The sequence below is a fragment of the Ambystoma mexicanum genome, chromosome 6q, assembly GCF_040938575.1.
Source record: "Ambystoma mexicanum isolate Mex_15411 chromosome 6q, UKY_AmexF1_1, whole genome shotgun sequence".
In the NCBI taxonomy this organism is placed as follows: Eukaryota; Metazoa; Chordata; class Amphibia; order Caudata; family Ambystomatidae; genus Ambystoma; species Ambystoma mexicanum.
Genome location: NC_090937.1, coordinates 155,491,992 through 155,511,848, shown reverse-complemented (window position 1 = coordinate 155,511,848; position 19,857 = coordinate 155,491,992). Strand labels below are relative to the sequence as shown.

The following is a 19,857-nucleotide window of genomic DNA, read 5'->3' as shown; positions in this document are numbered from 1 at the left end:
TCTTTCCTCTGGCGGAAAGACCAACCCCTCCTCTGAGGAACCGTTGGGTTGTGCTTGGCACTAGGCCTGATTTGTTCTCATTGATGGAGAAACCCGATTGAAAGATAGAGAAGGTCGATAGTTCTTTGAATGTTTTTCCTCCAAATTAGGGGAGACTCCCCTGTAATCAGCAAGTCGTCCGTGTAAGGGTACACTGGTATTGCCTCCCTGTGCAGGTGTGCTGCCACCACTGCCAGTACCTTCATGAATACCCTTGGAGCAGATGTTATTCCGAAGGGCAGCACCTTGAATTGGTAGTGCTGGTTCGCCATCCTGAAACGCAAGAATCCTGTGCGCTGGGAACATTGAAATATGAAAAAAGGCATCTTTCATATGCAGTGTTGCCAAGTAATCCCCCTTTTTTAGCGTAGGGATTACCTCTTGTAGCGTAGTCATGCAGAACTTTTTTTGGCTTGACATATTTGTTTGCAGGGCGTACATCTAATACTGGGCGCATTGTTAGATCTTTCTTTGGCACAAAGCAGTAAGTCGAATAAATACCCTTGTTTACCTGGTTGGCAGGGATGATTTGTATGGCGTCCTTTTGGAGCAGTGTGGGGATCTCCTCGAGGAGGATGCGCTCGTCTTCTTTGGAGTGGGTTTTCTGGAGTCGGGGGTGGTTCAGGGGTCGCTCGAGGAGCTCTATACAATATCCGCCCACTACGGTGGACAGCACCCATCTGTCTGAGGAGATTCCCTCCCATGCTTGGGTGAAGTTGGAAATGCGCCCTCCTACTGGAGAGGCATGGGAGGGCACCTGAAGCGGGATGTCACTGTTTCTGAGGTGGGGTACCACCTCTGGAGGAGGGACCCCCCTTCCCCGACCGCGTGATCTGCGTGGTCCTCTCTGGTAATTCTGAGACTTGGCCTTGATTGTTCCCCTGGGAACTTGCACCTGAAATTTTTGACTCTTGTCAGGGGACATATCTTTCTGTGATTCATCCCTACGAGGGGTCTTGGAAGAATTCTTCTTAGACTCCCTTGACTTAACAAGGCCTTCTGGGACGTGCTTCTTAACTAAATGGGCTAGTCCGGCGTGTATGTTTATTTTTTACCGCTATCGACGCAGAACGTCGAATCTCGGCTACGGTCAGATCCGAAGCGTCATCAGCTGACTCACGACCTTCGGGAATGCTTTTATCCATGACGTCTGTTCTGTCTTTCGACAGTCAGGGCCTGTCATGCGGCGATCTCCATCTTGAGTGCCCAGAGGACAGCGATTCAACTGACCTCTCCCTAGACGCTGTCCGTTGCCGTTTGCTCGACACGTGTGTCGAGTATCGGCTGTGGGTTGTGTGTTTGGTGGAGGGGGTAGTGAGAGCGCTTTCCCACCGGGTGTCGTCACTGTAACAAGGCTGCCGGCCTGCCTGTTGGGGTAGGGAGCCTACGCATGGGAAACCGGAGTAATCCTGTCGCCTTCACCGTCGGATACTGTCGCGTTGCTACCATCGCTGAAGGCACCCTCCACTTCCATGGCCTCGAGCTGCCTGGCATGGTGGACCCAGTGTTTAGTTAAGCGGTCCTTCAATGTCTTGGGTTTGAAGAGTCTACAAGCTGGACTGAAACCCTCGACGTGGTCCCGAGGGAGGCAGAGGTTACACCCAGGTGTTTGTTGACCCACAGGAACTTTTTGTAGCACTTAGTGGACAATTTAAAGGGGGTCCTATCCATAACGGAATGACACAGCAGCTAGGTGAATATAGTGTACGAAAAGGGGTACATACATTCTAAAATGCCCCCCCCACCCTCTCCAGACCGTGTGGGACGAAGCCTGGAGCGGCCTTCCAAGACCGGAACAGTCGTCTTTTGTTCTTCACCGCAGTCGGAGGATCTCGATAGTCGGTGAAAAATCACCAGAAGTGTGGATACCAACTGTGCCATCCGCACATGGTAACTGAACACAACCTTCCCAACACATGACAGCCTAAATTCACATCTTCCCTACCAATTAGAATATAGTTCCATCAAATGCCCCTTTGAAAGCAGAAGAGGCTCCCTTCGGGAAGCAGAGATTTCAAAAGTGCTCTTGACATGAACCTGAACCACCTAAAGATATCCTCACAGACGGTTTATAGTCATAATATCGAAAAAATAATTTCGAATTACAAAAATGTCGAATGCAAAAATGTTGAATGCAAAAATGTCGAAAACACATACATATGATAGAAAAAGTCATTAATTCGAAAATAAAATGTCGAAAAAAAATCGAAAAACCAATGTTAAAATAACTATATGTAAAATGTCACACATACTAACGTTTTTATTGGGGGGGTCCCCCTCCCCAAACCCCCATCCCAAACCCCTACCCCAACCCCCCCCTCCCTCCTCCCCATCCCCCCCAACATCCCCCATGGATATACCTTTAATTTTTTTTAAAAAATATTTAATTAAACATTAATTAAATAATTATTAAAAACCCCATCCCAAACCCCTACCCCAACCCCCCCCTCCTCCCCATCCACCCCACCCACCATGGATATACCTTTAACCATTTAAAAAAATGTTTTATAAACTATAATTAATTATTTATTTAAACATTAATTCGGGGGGGGAGGGGAACGAAAAAAATTGACATTTTTGTAATTCGACATTTTTATTTTCGATTAAATATTTTCGACATTTTGACTTTCGAAATTATTGTATTCGACATTATGACTGGACACCCTCACAGACACTATGTAGGTACTGCTGAACTACACACATCAACAAACAGCAAAGTTAATTGCACTTTAACTTTGTGGCCACTAACCACATCCCCCAAAAGTACCATCCCCCGCACTCGCGGGGCACATATTTTCCAGATTCCCAATCATCAAGAGATGATTCAAATGGCAGTACAGTATGATGTAAAGCCCAATAAAATCAGCCAATGGGAGGATAAAGCCTGGCTAGTAGCTTGCAACTTTAATGTCTACCTCGAACATAAATAAGATAGTCCATGTGGCTACCTGTTCTTTTGCTCTGAATGAATCGTGGGGCAGTGTGAGGTTAGAAAAATAGATTTCCTGGGAAGGAATAAAGGCACAATGTGGTCCCATACACTAGCATTCCAAAAATAAGTCTACTACATGCTCTGTATAGCTTTAAGCCAAACTGCAGTTGGATGTAAGAATCAAGAAAGAATGATTAGTAAATTAGGATCAGCCTAATTTTCCAATGCCCAACTAATGTTTTGTTAAAAATGCATTACAATGAAAAATAATGTAATTATGTGACAGAGCAGTGGGCATTTTTGTGGGGATGAAATTACAGGCATGCCCAAAACATATATTGCGAGAAACATACAACTACAGACTGAAAAAACAGACTTGTGGCATATGCTACCAGTAAAAGCGTGACTTTGGATGCGTGAGTGAGATCAATACCTCATCCAATTCTTTTGCTACCTTTCTCTAAAACGCCCAATAGTCACCTCTTCTTCCAAATGCATTTCTGTCAGGGCATATGCCCTTCTTTGTCCTTTCCCCAACTTATACGGTTAAGCTATGAACTCCCCTAAATTGTGAAAATACTGTTGCTCTCCTTTAAAGGAAAAAAAACATCTCATGTGAAAGGTAAGTATGTACTAATGATTTTGAAATTTTGGATATACTCCCGTATAGAAATTTCAAATATTTTGAATAAACTTTTTCTTGTTAAAGAAATTAATCAACTTCACTGTAAACAAAGTTTTTTTTGTATGCATATACGTCTACAGCATTGCACGTTTATGTTAGAAAAAGTGCAACATTACAACATGCTACTTACATCATTACGGATCACTTCTCGGGAGTCTGCTAATAAATCCATCAATCTTGAAACACCTGAAAAGGAGAATTTTACAAGGTTACACATCCAAACACCATCCCACCAGTGCACATGTGTTATATGCCTAATGTTAATGGTGAACCTCCATATAATCAAAATAAAAAACTTGGTGTCATTATAACACTTTCATTAACTTCAATGTTTATTTCGTCCAAACTTCCATGAAAGAGAAACGCAAAGACGCACATTAATGCTAGTTTCATAAATTATCCAGTCTACATCTAATATTGCTATTGCCATTTTAAGAAAATACACTTTAAAAAGCAATCCCCTCAACGGGAAAAGGTTATGGTTGAACTAGAGGATGTTTATAAAGAATGTGTGGTGCATTATTGTGGCTGTCCTAGTGATGAGAACATGTAAGCCATGACTCGAGCAAAACGTGCCTTAGTGTGTGAGCTCCACCATAAAGCAGAAATGCAAATATTCTTTTTTAGGCAAGCTTTCGGGGGAGAGGGGAGAAAAATCTGGGGCTTTGTTAGCAAGCCCTATACAGCAGAGAGAGAATGATAAACCGGTGCTTTTTATTATGGATGAAAGAGGAATGAAGAAGAGAAAGAATGTGGCGATTTGTGAGGTATTTAAGCAATATTATGCCTCGTTGTATAAGGATGATCTAACAGTCTCTGAAACAAATTGATGATTTGAGTAGAGTGGATATGCCGGGGCTACTGAGCAAGAAAGGTTAGGCCGGGATGTGCCTTTAACAATAGAGGAAGTTCAAGATTCCAACAATACTTTGGCAAAGGGTAAATGTCCTGGCCTAGATGGTTTGCCCATACAATTTTAAGGTCTTTAGTCTGATTTTATCACCTTTTCTTGTAAAGTTGTATACAGAAATGCTGGATAATGAAGCAATTGCTGAATCAATGCAGACGGCATTAATAACGGTCATACCAAAGCCTGGGAAAAACCCATCGCTATGTGGGAACTATTGGCCTATATCAATCTTGAATGTGGATGTTAAAACTTTAGCAAAAATATCTGCAAGAAGATTAAATGGTTTAGTCCCAAGGATTGTTCATAGGAACCAAACAGGTTTTGTGAGTGGAAGGAATAGTAGTGATAACTTACGCAAGCTGCTTGATGTTATTTATCTCTAGAGACATTCATCTGATGCATATGCGTCAATTAGTATAGACGCAGAGAAAGCATTTGATCGGGTGAGTTGGGTCTTTTTATGTCAGGTTCTGCTTAAAATGAATTGTGGACCACTTTTCATTCGGCTGTTCAGAACCCTATATGGAAGTGCTAAAGTGATTGTAACTGTTAATGGTAGTCGGTCTGATTGTTTCCAAATTCTGAAAAGGTACTAGGCAGGGATGCCCTTTGTCCCCACTATTGTTTGATTTGTTTATTGAACTCCTCGCCATTATGCTTAGAAATAACCCTAATATAATGGGTATTCCTTTTGGAGAATATGTATCGAAAGTCCTTTTATATGCAGATGATCTCCTAGTCCGGATCTCAAGCCCTGAACAGTCTTAGCCTGAGCTCCTACTGACGTTGCAGGAATTTGGTAGATTTTCTTATTACAAAGTTAATGTTAACTAAACTTTGATTTATCCAATTTCTGCTGCTTGTCATAGGGGGTTGTTTGATGTTGGTCAGGAGATGTGGGCTGATTTGGGTCTTAAATATTTGGGAATTCATTTAAATAGGGATATTGAGACTTTACTTGCACACAATATTCGCTTGAAGATTACAGAAATAGATGAGCTTTGTTGCAAATTAGAGAAGTACAAACAGCCTCTATGGGGTAAAGTTAGTGTAGTTAAAATGTCACTTCTTCCGAAATTCTTATATGTTTTAACATGCTCCCCCTGCCAATTTCAAATAGTGTGTTAATGGGTATTAATAAGTCAATGAGCAGGTTTCTGTGGGGTGAAGGAAACAGGGAGCGAATTCCAAAAGATATTCTTCATAAACTAGTTCATCTGGGTGGGTTTGGCTTTCCTGACACAAGGCGTTATCACTCGGCTTTTACTTTGCGTGCACTGCATCATTGGTTGGCGAATGTAGAGATTAATAGCGCTGATTGCATTAGAATTGAAAAGGAATCTGTCTCTCCCACACCACTAGACATGCTTTTGTTCGTGGATAAAAGATTACCGATTAATACCACTTCACCTTTAATAAAACATGTCGTAAAGGAATGGCATAAAGGTAATGAGATCCGGGGTGAAAAGTTTGTATTGTGTGAAGATTCAGGTCTATGGAAAAACCAGTCTGTGAAGCAGAATAATACGGTCTTATCGTGGGTCTCATGGAAAAATGCAGGTATTTGGAGAATTGGGCAGGTCTTTGATGGTAAAAATATGGTTGACTGAGTTTCTACGCTTTAAATATAAGCTCAAAGCAACTAAGATTTGTCGTTATAATGCTTAGCAGCAGCTTTTTGGTGTATTGTTTTTGCAGTTGAATGCTGCAGTGCATGCACCGCCAGCAATTTTCCTCCTTTCTAAGTCTGCATCTTCATCTGCACCTACCTTGTATAAGCTGACTACACCTTCTGCGTCCCGGGTGGCTCCACAATGTGCTAGGGCAAACTGGGACTCTGATTTGAATAATTCATTGTCAGATATTGAATGGAATCGTGTGCGTGTGGGTCCTGTTAAATATAAGGTGGATTTGGATTTGAGGTATAAAAGAATTAATCACTATGTACACTGGTCACCATGGAGAATTAAATCTTGGGTAGCACGCTCCACGTTGTGGTTATGTGGAAAAATAGATATTTTGGGATAGTGTTTTCTAGAGGATGGAACTAGTTTTGGGCTTACCTATACCTAGAGACCCTCTCCTTGGTGTGCTAGGTTTGATTCCATTGGGTATTGGGCTGTCTAACAACAAAATGTTCTGGTTATATAGAGCCCTTCTAGCTAAAAAGCAAATGTATTAATTTTGGAAAAGTGATGCTTCTCCGAATACTGAGGATTGGTTGCAAGGTTTGTCCCTGCTATCCAGGAGAGAGAGGGTGTCCTTTAAAGCAAAGGAGCAACTCGGCAAATATTAGAGGATTTGGGAAGCATTTAATGATCTATATGCTTAGTTGTCTATTGTAGTCTAGGAGAGGTTTAAAAATGAAAAAATGTTCTTCTCCCATTTTAATTTCTATCCTTGATTGTTCTTTATGGATAAAGTTAATGATGGAATTGCATAAGTATTCCTTGAACATTGTGTTATTATATTTTGTTGTCAATGTGAAATATTAAATTTATAAATAAAGTTGGGAAAAAAAGCAATCCCCATAGTAAAAGAAAATCTCATTAAATATACATACACCCAAAAATGTGGACTCATAATTCTAAAACAGAATTTAGTTTAAGATGAATGTAAGACTCCGAAAACCCCCATCAACCTAATAACTCTAGGCCTACTAGAGTTCTTTAATTCAAGGTTTAATCATTTTTTATATATAATCGTGCTTAAAACTTTTGTACTCATGCTAGTGTTGTGCCATGTGTCTACTGGGCTTGTGCTCCACTGGTGACCGGCATATTTGTGTCTTTTTCGGTTGTTTAATCCTTGATTCCCCTCAGTGTGTCCCCTGCCCCTGCCTCCCTCCTCCCTCGCCTGTTCCTCCTTAACGCGCACCCCCCCTGGTTGGCCTCCCCTCCCCTTATCTCTATCCTCCCCTGGGCAGCCTCTGCCCGGCAGCCCCTAGGCTAAGGGCCCCAGGTAAAGGTCTCCTATTGGTGTCTGCAGGTGTCCGCTGGGGACGCCAGCTGCCAGCCACCTCCCTTCGGACCTCCTGCTTACCCCCCTTCCACTCACAAGCAGTTATTCCTCTGCAGTTCCATTCTGTATAATCCACTTGCCCATCTGCTTTTTGAAACCTAGGCTTTTCTCCCTCTTTAGGATTCTCAAATTTAGGTGGCATGCACTGGTTTCTTTAATTTTGCTCGTATCTGCACCACTAAAACTGCACTGTGAAACCTAGGCTTTTTCTCCCTCTTTAGGATTCTCAAACTTAAGTTTGTCTACTCTCATGTCTCGTATGTCCTGTCATTTTCTGAGCTCACTCACTGAGCACCGTCCTCTTGTCCCATAGCTCTACTCACCTGACTCTCGCTGTCTTGTCTGTCCACCCCTGAGACCCTCCTCTCCCACCTACTCTATGGTGCTCTCCGTCTCCCCCATCTTTTCTAACTGCTTCTCTATTGACTATCCTGCACTCCTCACTAAGTCTGGTAGGAAGAACTTTAAAAAGGACATCCTGGTCTCCAACCCAGGCCTCCCTATCGCCGACACCTACACCAGTGCTTCCTCCAAGGAAACTCTCACCAACATCCTCTTTGTTGTTCCTTCACCAGATCTATGGACCCCTCATTTGGTCTCTGTGCTCTCTCCTTTCTCCTCCTCTGCCATTAATGGCGGCACCCACTGGGATGCCCTCCTGGCCTCCTTAATATCCTCTAAGGTCATCATTAATGTCTACTCTAATGGGACCATCTTGGCCCAAGGCCCACAGGCCAACCTGCATCTCTTTGATAGACGCTTTCCGCGCCTTATTAACTTCCTTTCCTCTCCTGCTGTCCCCCTTTCTTCGGCTACCTTGCCTTCCTCCTCCTCCTCCTCCTCCTCCTCCTCCTCCTCCTCCTCCTCCTCTGCCCCCTCCTCCTCTGCCCCCTCCTAGGCGCTTTCTACACTTCCGCAGGGTGTACCTCTGATTTGTACCACTCCCTGGAAGTCTTTCAAGGGTAGCAACCTTCTCCACATTGCCACTCTTAACTCCTGCTCTGCTGCCAAACACTCCTCTGATATCTGCCGCCTCATTGAAGAACTTGACCTTGACGTCCTCGGTCTCACCGAGACATGGTTTACGGCCAGCTCTGTCACCAACTTTGACACGCTCCTACCTGATGGCTACAAGATCCTCTCCGCGCCCAGGCCCAACCGGTCTGGTGGGGGTGTAGCCCTTATCTTCCCTGAGTGGATTCCTGCCTCTGTCACTCCTACGCAGGCCTACTTCTCCTTTGAATGCCTCGTCTACAGGCTCTCTCTCTCCCCTAGCCATTCCTTTACCGTGGCTACTATCTATCGGCCACCTGGTCAGATTTCTTCCTTCCTCTCTGAGTTGGTTGACCTCTCCTCCTTACTCCTGTCCTCAACCACTCAACTCCTCCTTCTTGGAGACTGCAACATCCACCTGGATGCCTCCTGTCTTCCCTCTGGACTCTTTCGCGACCTCTGCGACTCTCTCACTCACCATTCTACCCTCTGGCCCGACTCACTCTGCAGGGCACACTCTCGATGTTCTGATCTCTTCAGACCTTTCCCTCTCTGTCCCGCTCTCCTGGAGTGATCACTTTCTCCTATCCTCCTACCTCACCCTCCCCAACCCGCAGGCCAAGCCACCTCCCTCACTGCCACCCACCTTCTCGGTCATCCGACCCATGAAGCGCATGTCAGTTGAGGCTTTTGCCTCCACCTTCTCACCCCCTCCTCCTACCCCTCTGGCGGACTCTCACCCTGACACAGTCCTCTCCATACTCCACTCTTCCATATCGGATACTCTAGATATCCTTGCCCCTGTCATGAGAATCCGCCTGAAGCCCAAAGCCAAGTGCAACTCCTGGTATGACTCAGACCTTGTCACCCTAAAACGCAAGTGCAGCATACCGAGAAGAAATGGCGTGCTTCAGGTACATCCTCTGACAAACCGGCCTGCCGCCTGCTGCAAAGGCAATACCGGCTCTCTGTCCTCACCAAGAAGAGAGCTCATATCTAATCCCGCGTCTCGGCGTCAAACAAACCGGCTGAACTCTTTAAAATCTGCAAGGTACTGGCCAATCCTGCTGCAGTCCCTACTTCTCCTTTCCCTTCCCAGGCCCTCTGCACGGCACTGGCTTCCCATTTCACTTCTAAAACTCAGGACATCCTGTCCTCACTCTCCTCCTCTCGCCTCCCTCCCGCTATTCCCAGCTCTTCCTCTGGCCCTTCTGCAGCCACCCCTCCTCCTTCCTTCTCTGCCTTTCCCCTGTTCTCTGCAGATGAGGTTTCTAGACAAGTCCGTTCTATGAAAGTCTCGTCGAAACAGGTTCACCCCTGTTCCTCCAAAACTATCAAGGACCACATCGACACCTTGGCTCCTGCCCTGGCTGATTTCTGCAATCACTCCTTCGCCACTGGAGTCTTCCCTTCCCCCCTGAAGCACTCCCTTGTGCACGCTCTTCTAAAGAAACCCTCTGCCGACCCCACCTGCCGGGCTAACTATCGCCCAATCTCCATGACTCCCTTCTTAGGCAAGCTCCTGGAGAAACTGGCCATCTCCCAGCTCAATCTCCACACTAAAGCTGTTGGCTGTCTTCATGACCATCAGTCTGGCTTCAGAGCTGCCAGAAGCACAGAAACTGCTCTCGTGAACATCCGTGAAGACCTCCTCACCAACCTCGACTCTAACACCCCTTGCGTTCTCATCTTGCTTGATCTCTCTTCTTCCTTTGACACTGTCAACCATGCCATCCTGCTCAACCGTCTCCGTGATAACCTGGGTATCACTGGTCAGGCTCTGGCGTGGCTGACTTCTTTCCTCTCCAACCGACCCTCCCAGGTCCAACTTGGGTCCTTCCTCTCCTCCTTCGCCTCCAACTCCCTCAGGCTTAGTCGCTTCTCCAAGAAACGAGTTGGTGGCAGATCACTCTCTTCGGCAGGGGCCTCTCTCTGGAACAGCCTTCCTGCCTCTCTGAAACTTGAGGAGAACCATCTCCGGTTCTGGAAGCTCTTCAAAACCTTCCTCTTTGCTTCTGCTTTCTCTCCCCCTCTCCCCTGCTGAATTCCTGACCGAAACTGCACTGGTTACCTGGCCACCCTTCTAATCTCAGGCCCAGCTAATTACCTACCTGCACTGCCTCCCTGGCAACCCATACACCAGGGGACTGCTGTTCTGTATCCCTACAGTCCCCTGCCAGCACTTATGTCTGCACTTCCTTGCACTTGCCACCAGCTGGCCGTCTTATTTATCTTATTTATCTTATTTATTCTACTTTTTCCATGTACTGCACTTTCCCCCTCTCCCTTCCTCCCCCTCCCCACCCCCCGCACTTTTCACTTTTTCGTTCTTCCCTCCTTCCCATGCACTTGCGCGATCTGAATGACACCTGGCCTAGTAGGATCGTTGTCTGTTTCCCTTAGTCGCCCCCCCTTTGCCTCATCGCGCCTTGAAACACTTGTGTATAGGCGCGTTATAAATGCCATATCATACAGTGACAGTTCAAAATACCTTTTATGTCTAATGTGGCATAAAATATACAATATTACAATGCACACAGTGTCAAGCTCAGGGAGGTACAAATACATACATTTAAACCAATTGCTACTGTTTGGACATGTTGTAGTTGCAAAATTGGGATTAGCCATCAGGCCTTACAAATTCATTAAAATATCCCTAGGCCTGTAAGTCAAGTAACTTAATCGATTCACTCAACCCAAGGAACATTCACTTGACACATGGTGACGGGTGCCAACGTTTTTACCAGTGTTTTCTGTATAAAGGTGCATGGGACCATAAGCCTACTTCATGTTTGGCGCACTGCTGACACCCAGAGGCAAGCCATGCACAGTGAAACTTATTTGAGATTTACTTCAAACATCCCAGAATGTCTTTATACAGGCCAGCAAGGTTAAATATAATGCAAATGGCATTTGACTTTCATAAAAACTCAACTATACTAGATTTTGCAAGGTCTGGCCATGGTCTACAAATATAATTAATAGATGCCAGAGATGGACTCAAAAGCGAATAGACTCAAGCCAGTTCAATTATTTGATTAGTAGTCATGTAGCACTCCAAAGGATGTCTCGGTCCTGTCTAATCTAGAGATGGCAGTCCCTCACTAACCAAAGCTTCCCTCAACCCCAGGCTTTTTACTAGCGATCAACAACCCCTAGTGTCTACATACTGACTGAAAGTGATGGCCTAATGGCAACAACCCGCTCTCTAGCTCCTTCTGGGAATAATCTAGGTGGTCCCTGACCTATATTTCCCAAAGGTAGCACCCTACAATGATAGGTACCTTTCAGGTAATGCTGTCTCCTACATCTGTGCCCTCCAGTTCCTTTCCCTACGTCCGTCTCTTACCCTTTTCTCCTGCATCCTAAACCACTCACTCCCTCCCTCTCCTTTGGCTCCCTTTTACCTGATACTCTCTCCCTCTGATATTACTGTGTTCCTTCCTATAACTACCTCCACCTTCTGATCTTACACCCTACTCAGGGTTTGTAATTGCTGGGAGCTATATTGTGCCTCTGCTATCCATGAAGGGCCTGGTTACCTTAGCACCAAAAGCTGCTAGGAGCTACTTTCCTTCCAGAGGCCAACTGCTGTCATAAAGGCATACCTATCTGACATTAACTTTCTGTGTTAGGTAATGTGTACAAAGAAACATTTAAACCATCATGGATTGCATAGAATGGACAACAAGTTAAAGTTTAAAAGTCGCATAACAGATTTGCAGCACACTAGGTACTAGCTCCAGGTTCTCTGGGGGTAGCTCGCTCCTGCCTACTATGAGCTGCAGAATACCCAGGAACTGAGGAGCAAGTTTTAGCTTTGGCTCATGAAATCTGAATTTCAACACACTCTACTCCAACTCCCCCTCTCTATGCTACTCCAACTCGCCTGCTCTACGCTACTCCAACAACCCCATCCCCTCCCTACTACTGCACCCCTCACCACTCTACTACTACCTCTGCGCCCCCCTCTCCAAACTAATACTACTAGATAGGGACAGCAGTTTATTTTTATTTTCCCTTCCACTTTTATCGCATTAGCAAACCTTAACATTTGCACATGGATGCACTTTGTGATCGTCCAGGGTGCACATTCTGTGCTCTCCTTTTACACTTGATTTACAGTATCTGGTTAACTTACTTTTCTCCTTGGATCCCTCAAATGTTCATATTTTAATTTAGCTGCACACCATGATACCTGTATGCAAAAAGCTTTTATTAGTTGAGTCTTCATTTTCTATTAAGAAAGGCATTATGGGACCTTTTACAATATGGAACACATTCTTGCCATTTATGTAATTATATGGACTTTAGTACACACGCACCCAGAGTGTCGCTTTTACTGGTAGAATCGTCTTGATCTTTCTGTTAGCAGTTCCGAACTAACGAATAGGTAATTAAATCAGTGGCAAAACCGTGTTTAACATAAAAAAACAAACATTAGTATTGTTGGGAAAAACAACATTTAGACATTTCCACGGTATATTGTTTCTCTGTCATGTTGTGCCAACTAGCGAACTTCTATGGCATATCAAGACATATTAAGCCAGACCTATTATTGTTAAATTTGTTTAATGTGTTATATACAATTTGTATTTATGGGACACACACACAAACTGCATTTCCTGTCTGTTCCTATGCCCCAACCCCATCCTATCCCTTTACGCAATCTCAAGTCCCCCTTACCACGCCTTCTCTCATCCAAACTCCCCCACCCAACGCCTTCACTTTAGAACGGTATGCAGTCATATTATCATTGCTCATCACAATATTAAGATTTTTTTTCAAATGAAATTAAAAACAATTTTTTCCACCGATAATGACTGGATACGGTTTCTAACAGAATACCGTTCCAAATGGAATTTCCTTGTCGAGACAAATCTTTATCACTGACCTCTGTAAACCTAAGGTAAGAGCATCTTACCCTTCCCGCGCCTTCCATCGAGATTACAGTTTGTGACCTCCTTGGTGCAATAAAATAACACAAATATAGTTTAAGTAACTTTAGTGTTACGTTCTAGGTTTCAATTGAGCTCAGTCGGCAAGCCAGCTGTATCTGATCCGGCAAACGTATACAGTTTAGAAAAATAACGGGCATTAAGAAGCTATCGCGGTGTTTGAAATCAACACTATATTTTCAAAAAACCACCACAACCCCCACAATGAAGCAAACAGGTCTATAACTCCACTCTCCTGCCACTTGATTATTTTATGCAGATCTTTGTTATTGGAACGGCTTTCACATTAAAATGTGTCGATTCACCAAAAGTCTACATCTGGAACATTAACAATTCAATTTCAAAATAAGGTAAATAATATGTTCTTTTAAATCGTTGATCACCAAATGCTTAATTGATAACATAAGGAACAAGTTACTTACCTGTAACTGTTGTTCTCCAGCATGGGTCTGGCATGGATTCACATGCTCATGAATATTCCCCGTCGAATCCTCGGTAAAGAAAAAATCAGTATCAGTTTCGTTTCTGATCTGTCTTTCGTAGTAGTAACCAATCACTGATCTCTGCGTCATACTGACCACAGCCAGTGACTGCCATCTCCCTAAGCCCCGCCTCTGGCAGCCATCTTCAGATTTGGTAGCACGTGAAGTGGCAGTATGACCAAGTGAAGAGCCGCAGAGGGGTAGGCGGGAGGGTTCGCATGTGAATCCATGCCAGACCCATGCTGGAGAACAACAGTTACAGGTAAGTAACTTGCTCCTTCTCCAGCATGGGGTCTGGCATGGATTCACATGCTCATGAATATAAGAATACATAGCAGTACACACATGCACAACCACGGGAGGTGGCAACAGGCTCAACATTAAGCAATACAACAACTCAACATTAAGCGTGTCTTACCTCCTCACCAGGCTCACCTTAAGCGAACAGGTTGCGCAGTACTGCTACGCCGACCCTGGACTCCTCCCTGGAATCCCGATCGACGCAGTAGAATCTCGTGAAGGTGTGCGTCGACCTCCACGTAGCAGCCCTGCAGATGTCCAGCAGGGGCACACCAGATAGGAACGCCGTAGTAGCAGCGATCGCTCTGGTCGAATGGGCTCTCGGACGGCCTGGCAGGGGTCGGTTAACCAACCGGTGGCAGCGCATGATGCAGCCGGAGAGCCATCTGGAAATAGAAGACTTCGAGAGAGCCTTCCCTTGATTCACAGGTCCAAAGTTCACAAACAGCTGTGATGTCCTCTGAAAACTCTTCGTGCTGTCCACTTCAGCGCTCTAGCCACATCCAGCGAGTGCAAAGTCCTCTTGGCCGGCGACGAAGGAGACGGGAAGAAAACAGGTAACACCAGGGGCTTGTTAAGATGGAAGTCCGACGGCACCTTGGGCATAAAGGAGGGGTGCGTCCTAAGCACCACCCTCGAGGCATGGAAAGTCAAGTACGGTGCTTTGCAGGATAGGGCCTGGATCTCTCCCACTCGTCGTGCGGAGGTGATGGCCACCAGGAATGCAGTCTTCCATGACACAAACTTCATCGGTGCGGAGTGCATCGGCTCGAATGGGGGCCCCATGAGCCTAGTCAGCACCACGTTAAGTTCCCACGCCGGGGCCTTCACCGGCGGGAACGACCGGAACAGTCCTTTCATAAACTCTTTCACCAGTCGATGGGACCACAGGGACGTCCGTCCTGTGGTTCTGGTACATCTGGAGATCGCCGCCAGATGAATCTTAATGGAGGCATGGGCTAGCCCAGCCTTTACCAGCGATAGCAGGTACGGCAGCACCTGAGGGGCCGTAATCCGTAGGGGGTTGATCGTCTGTGCTCGGCACCAGACAGAGAACCTCTTCCACTTGTGACCGTAGCATTTGAGAGTCGAGGACGCCCTGGCCTTTGCAAGAACCTCTCTGCAGTCGGCCGGTATATCGTACCCTCCAAACTTTAGCGCTGCAGGAGACAAGCCTGCAGGTTCAGCGACGCCGGGTCGTGGTGGAAGATGGCGCCTCCTTCTCTGGAGAGGAGATCCGCGTCTGCCGACAGCTTGATGGATGGGGACGTTGACAAGTCCAGAAGGTCCGGGAACCAGATCTGCCTCGGCCACGCCGGTGCGACGAGGATCATCCTGCACCGGGACCTCTTGAGCTGGTTGATGAGTCGAAGCAGCAACGGCAACGGAGGGAACGCATATAGGTATAGGCCGTCCCAGGGGAACGAGAATGCATCGCCCATGCTTCTCGGCTGGGGAAACCTGCTGGCGAACCTCTGGCACTTCGAGTTCGTCGCTGTTGCGAACAGGTCGATTTGGGGTTTGCCCCATCGTCGGAAGAGTTGATCCACCTGATCCTGGCGCAGCTCCCACTCGTGACACGCACGCAGCTCCCTGCTGAGCGAGTCGGCGATGGTGTTTCTTTCTCTTGCCAGGTGGAAGGGAACCAGGAACATCCCCTGGGCGACTGCCCAGTGCCACAGATCCTGTGCCTCCTTGGCTAGGGCTGGGGATCTGGTACCTCCCTGCTTCCGTATGTAAAACATTGGCGTGGTGTTGTCCGTGAAGATCCGCACCACCTTGCCCTTGAGCGACGGGAGGAACGATTTGAGAGCCCAGAACACGGCTCTGAGTTCCAGGATGTTGATGTGCAGGAGCTTCTCCTCCGAGAGCCAGAGGCCTCTTGCGTGGAGATCTCCGGTGTGGGCGCCCCAACCTTCCAGGGAAGCGTCAGTCGTCAACGTCTCCTGATACGCCGGCGTCTGAAAGTCCTTGCCCGCCATGAGGTGCACTCGAACGCCCCACCACTGAATCGCCCGCCGGAACACCTCGTTGAGGGAGACCCTGTCTTCGAAGGTGCCCGTCGCCTGCATCCAACGGGCGTCGAGAAATTCTTGAAGAGGGCGCATCCGTAGTCTGCAAAGGCGCACCAGGTAGATGCAAGAGGACATCATCCCCATGAGGGACTTGATGGACCTCACCTTGGCCACGTCCGGGGCTAGCAGGTGCTGCACTTTGCCCAGAATGGTCTTCGTCCGTTCTTCCGACGGTGCCGCCAGGCGCCTCACTGTATCGAGCTTCGCTCCCAGAAACAGGGCCACCTGCGACGGCACCAGGTGGGACTTTGGGTAATTTATGGCGAATCCCAGGTCTGTGAGTAGCTGGACAGTCCTCGCAGTGTGTTCGACGGCGAGTTCCCTCGTCCTTGAGCGGATGAGCCAGTCGTCCAGGTAGGGGTAGATGTGAATCCCCTGCAGACGCAGCCGCGCCGCCACAGGTGCCAGGCACTTGGTAAAGACCCTGGGGGCCGACTTCAATCCGAACGGCAGTGGTCTGAATTGGTAGTGGCGTCCCTGGACGACGAACCTGAGGAACTTTCGGTGACTTCTGAGGATGGGAACTTGGAAGTATGCATCCTCCAGGTCCAGCGACGATAGGAAGTCGCCTTCCTCCAGCTGTCCCAGCACGTGCTGGAGGGTGACCATCCTGAACTTTTGTGACCTGATGTATTTGTTCAAACGATGAAGGTCCAGGATGGGGCGCCAGCCGCCAGTCTTCTTCCTGACGAGGAAGTACCTTGAGTACACCCCGGAGCCCCGGAGCCTCTTCGGGACGGGCTCGATGACGCCTTTCCTGAGCATCGCCCGTACTTCCAACAGCAGTTGCGGGACGTGATTTTCCTTCCTGGCCACAGGTGGAATGTGAGAGCACTTCTTCAGGAATTCGATAGAGTGTCCTCTTGCCAGGGTATCCAGCACCCAACGATCGGTGGAGATGGATTTCCACACGCCGATGAACTTCGTCAGCCGGCCTCCCACCGGGGTGCTTCGGTGGGGGCCCGAGGCCACGGCCAGTTCAGTCCTACTTGGAGGGGGTGGCCTTGCCGCCCTGGCCACCTTGCCGACGGCGGCGAGGCGCTCCCTGCTTGCTGCGACCCCTGTAGGCCTCCTGAGACGAAGAGCATGCCGCCTGGCGGTAGGACGACGAGCCACCGCTGGATCCCTTGGAGGCCCCCTGTCTGCCTCCGGAGCTCCGAGAGGGCCGTTGTTGTTGAAGGGCTCCTAGAGCGCGGGCCGTCTCCGTTTTTATGGCTTGGAGGGATTCGTCCACCGCCTTCCCGAACAAGTTGCTGCCGTCGAACGGCATGTCCAACACCCTGGTCTGGACGTCCTGACGGAAGTCGGTCGCCCGGAGCCAACCCCGTCGTCGTAGGCAAACTCCGTTGCCCAGCTGGTGGAACCCGGTATCGGCAATATCGGTTGCCACCGTTATGGCGTGGTCCGACGCCACCTCGCCTTCTTGAAGTATTTCCAGGGCCTCGGACCTCTTGTCGTCCGGTAGGAAGTCCAATATGGGGGCCATCTTAAACCAGAGCTCCCTGTCGTAACGGGCCATGATCGCCAGGGCGTTGGCCACTTTGATCGTCGTCGCCGCCGACGAAATGACCCGTCGCCCCATGGCGTCCAACTTCTTTCCCTCGCCGTCCGGGGGGGAATTCGACGTTGAGGCTCCTGACCCCGCCGCTTTCTTCTTCGCCGCCGCCGAGACGACAGAGTCTGGCGTTGGCTGGGACCTGAGGCACAGGGGAGCGGTCTCGGGGACCCGGTACTTCTTCTCGTACCGGTCCCGTTTGGCTGGTGCCGTGGAGGGGTTCTTGAGTACCGACAGGCCCTCCTCCCAGATGTCATTGATTAGAGGCACCACGATGACAGTCTTCCTCTTGGCCTCCCGGTGCTGATAGAGGAAACCTTTTTTCTGCTCCGCCGGGCAGAGCTGGAACAATTCGGACACCCTGGCGATCATGGCGTGGAATGAGCCAATCTCGTCGGGCGGGGATGCCCGTGCGACGGGAGACCCGTTCCATCGTCGTCGCTGTCAGAACCCGTCGTCGAGCCCACCGCACCGTCGTCTCCCGACTCGTGGGAGGATGAAACTGCAGGCCTCACGGGGGCGAGCGGAGGAGGTTTGTTCCGAGGACTTCCCGACGGGCCAGGTTGTGGGTCCTCCGTGTGGCAATCTCGTCGTTGTCTCAGAGCATAAGGATCGCAGACAAAATGGCCGCCGAGCTATCCTGAGGCCTAGGTTCCGGCTGCGCCGGAAGGGAAGGCTGCTCTTCCTCGCCATCGTCGTATTCCTCAGTTATCTCCTGAGGATCTTCCTTGCGGGACCGAACCTTCTCGAATTGTACTTCGAGATTCCTTGTGACCTCGGTCAGTTCCTCCTCCGAGGCTGACTTCGAGCTCGAGGAGGCTACCATGCCCCCCCCCCCTTGTTCCATCATGGTGGCCATGACGATGGGCTGAAAAGAGGATTCCCTCCTTGGTGGCAGGGAAACTCTAGTCCCGGAGGCAGTCTCCGCTGGCGGGGTCTCTGCCGGCTTGGCCAGAGTCGCAGCGATCGCCTCGATAGAGGCTTTTGCCTGCTGGGTAGGGGCCTTCACCACCTTAGGTGCGTCCTGGGCCTTCTCCTTAGGGGGAGGGGCGACGCCTCGCTCCCCCTCTCCCGAGATCGGACAGGGCTTCTCCCGAAGCTTATCCGGGGTCTCGGACTTCCTCTTCCCCGAACCGGAGCGCTGGCTCGTGGTTGACGGTGCCGGGGAACGGTGCGTCCTGCCTGGCGACCGAAGAGCCCGACCTTTCGGCGCTCCCGGAGCCAGCGGACTCGCGGCGCTTGGCCTGGTGTTGGGCCCCCGTCGCCGGGGCGCCCGCACAGGACTTAGAAGCCCGCTCGGACCCTTTCTTCTTCTCACCCGTTGAGCCTTTCTCCAACCAGCTGGCGAGACGAGATTGACGGTCCCTCATGGTCCGCTCCGACAGGTTCTTGCAGAACTGGCAGTCCTTCTCTACATGAGTCTTGTCCCCATGAAGACAGAGGCATCGCGAATGTTCGTCCTCCTTAAACACATTCTGCAGCCCGCATCCAGGGCAGCTGCGAAACAGCTTGGGTCCGGGTGACAAACTCGTGTCATGGGCCATCTCGAAGTAGGCTGCGAATCTTCTGGAATCCTCCAATAGGTTGATTCGACGAAATCTTCACCCTTGAGGGGCGTAGGAAAATCCTGCAACGGGTACCCGTTAACGGGAGTAGAAACGGTGGAGCTTGAGGCTCGATTAACCCGAAAAAATGTGAAAGTTCACCTGAAAAAGCGCGAAACACGCAGTAAAAGCTCGAGAGCTAAGCACGAGGTCTCCCAACACTTGAACGTGCGGTAAAAATCTGAAGATGGCTGCCAGAGGCGGGGCTTAGGGAGATGGCAGTCATTGGCTGTGGTTAGTATGACGCAGAGATCAGTGATTGGTTACTACTACGAAAGACAGATCAGAAACGAAACTGATACT

General features: G+C 48.7%; 1 protein-coding gene across 2 annotated transcripts in view; it reads right to left on the bottom strand.

The window, feature by feature from the left end:
• Positions 1 to 19,857, bottom strand: part of USO1 (USO1 vesicle transport factor) — a 1,608,467-nt gene that overhangs the window by 1,124,088 nt on the left and 464,522 nt on the right. For both annotated transcript variants that reach the window (XM_069630579.1, XM_069630578.1), the window contains exon 7: positions 3,787 to 3,842. In XM_069630579.1, the coding sequence (XP_069486680.1) occupies positions 3,787 to 3,842 (56 nt within the window). The remainder of the gene's footprint in view (positions 1 to 3,786; positions 3,843 to 19,857) is intronic.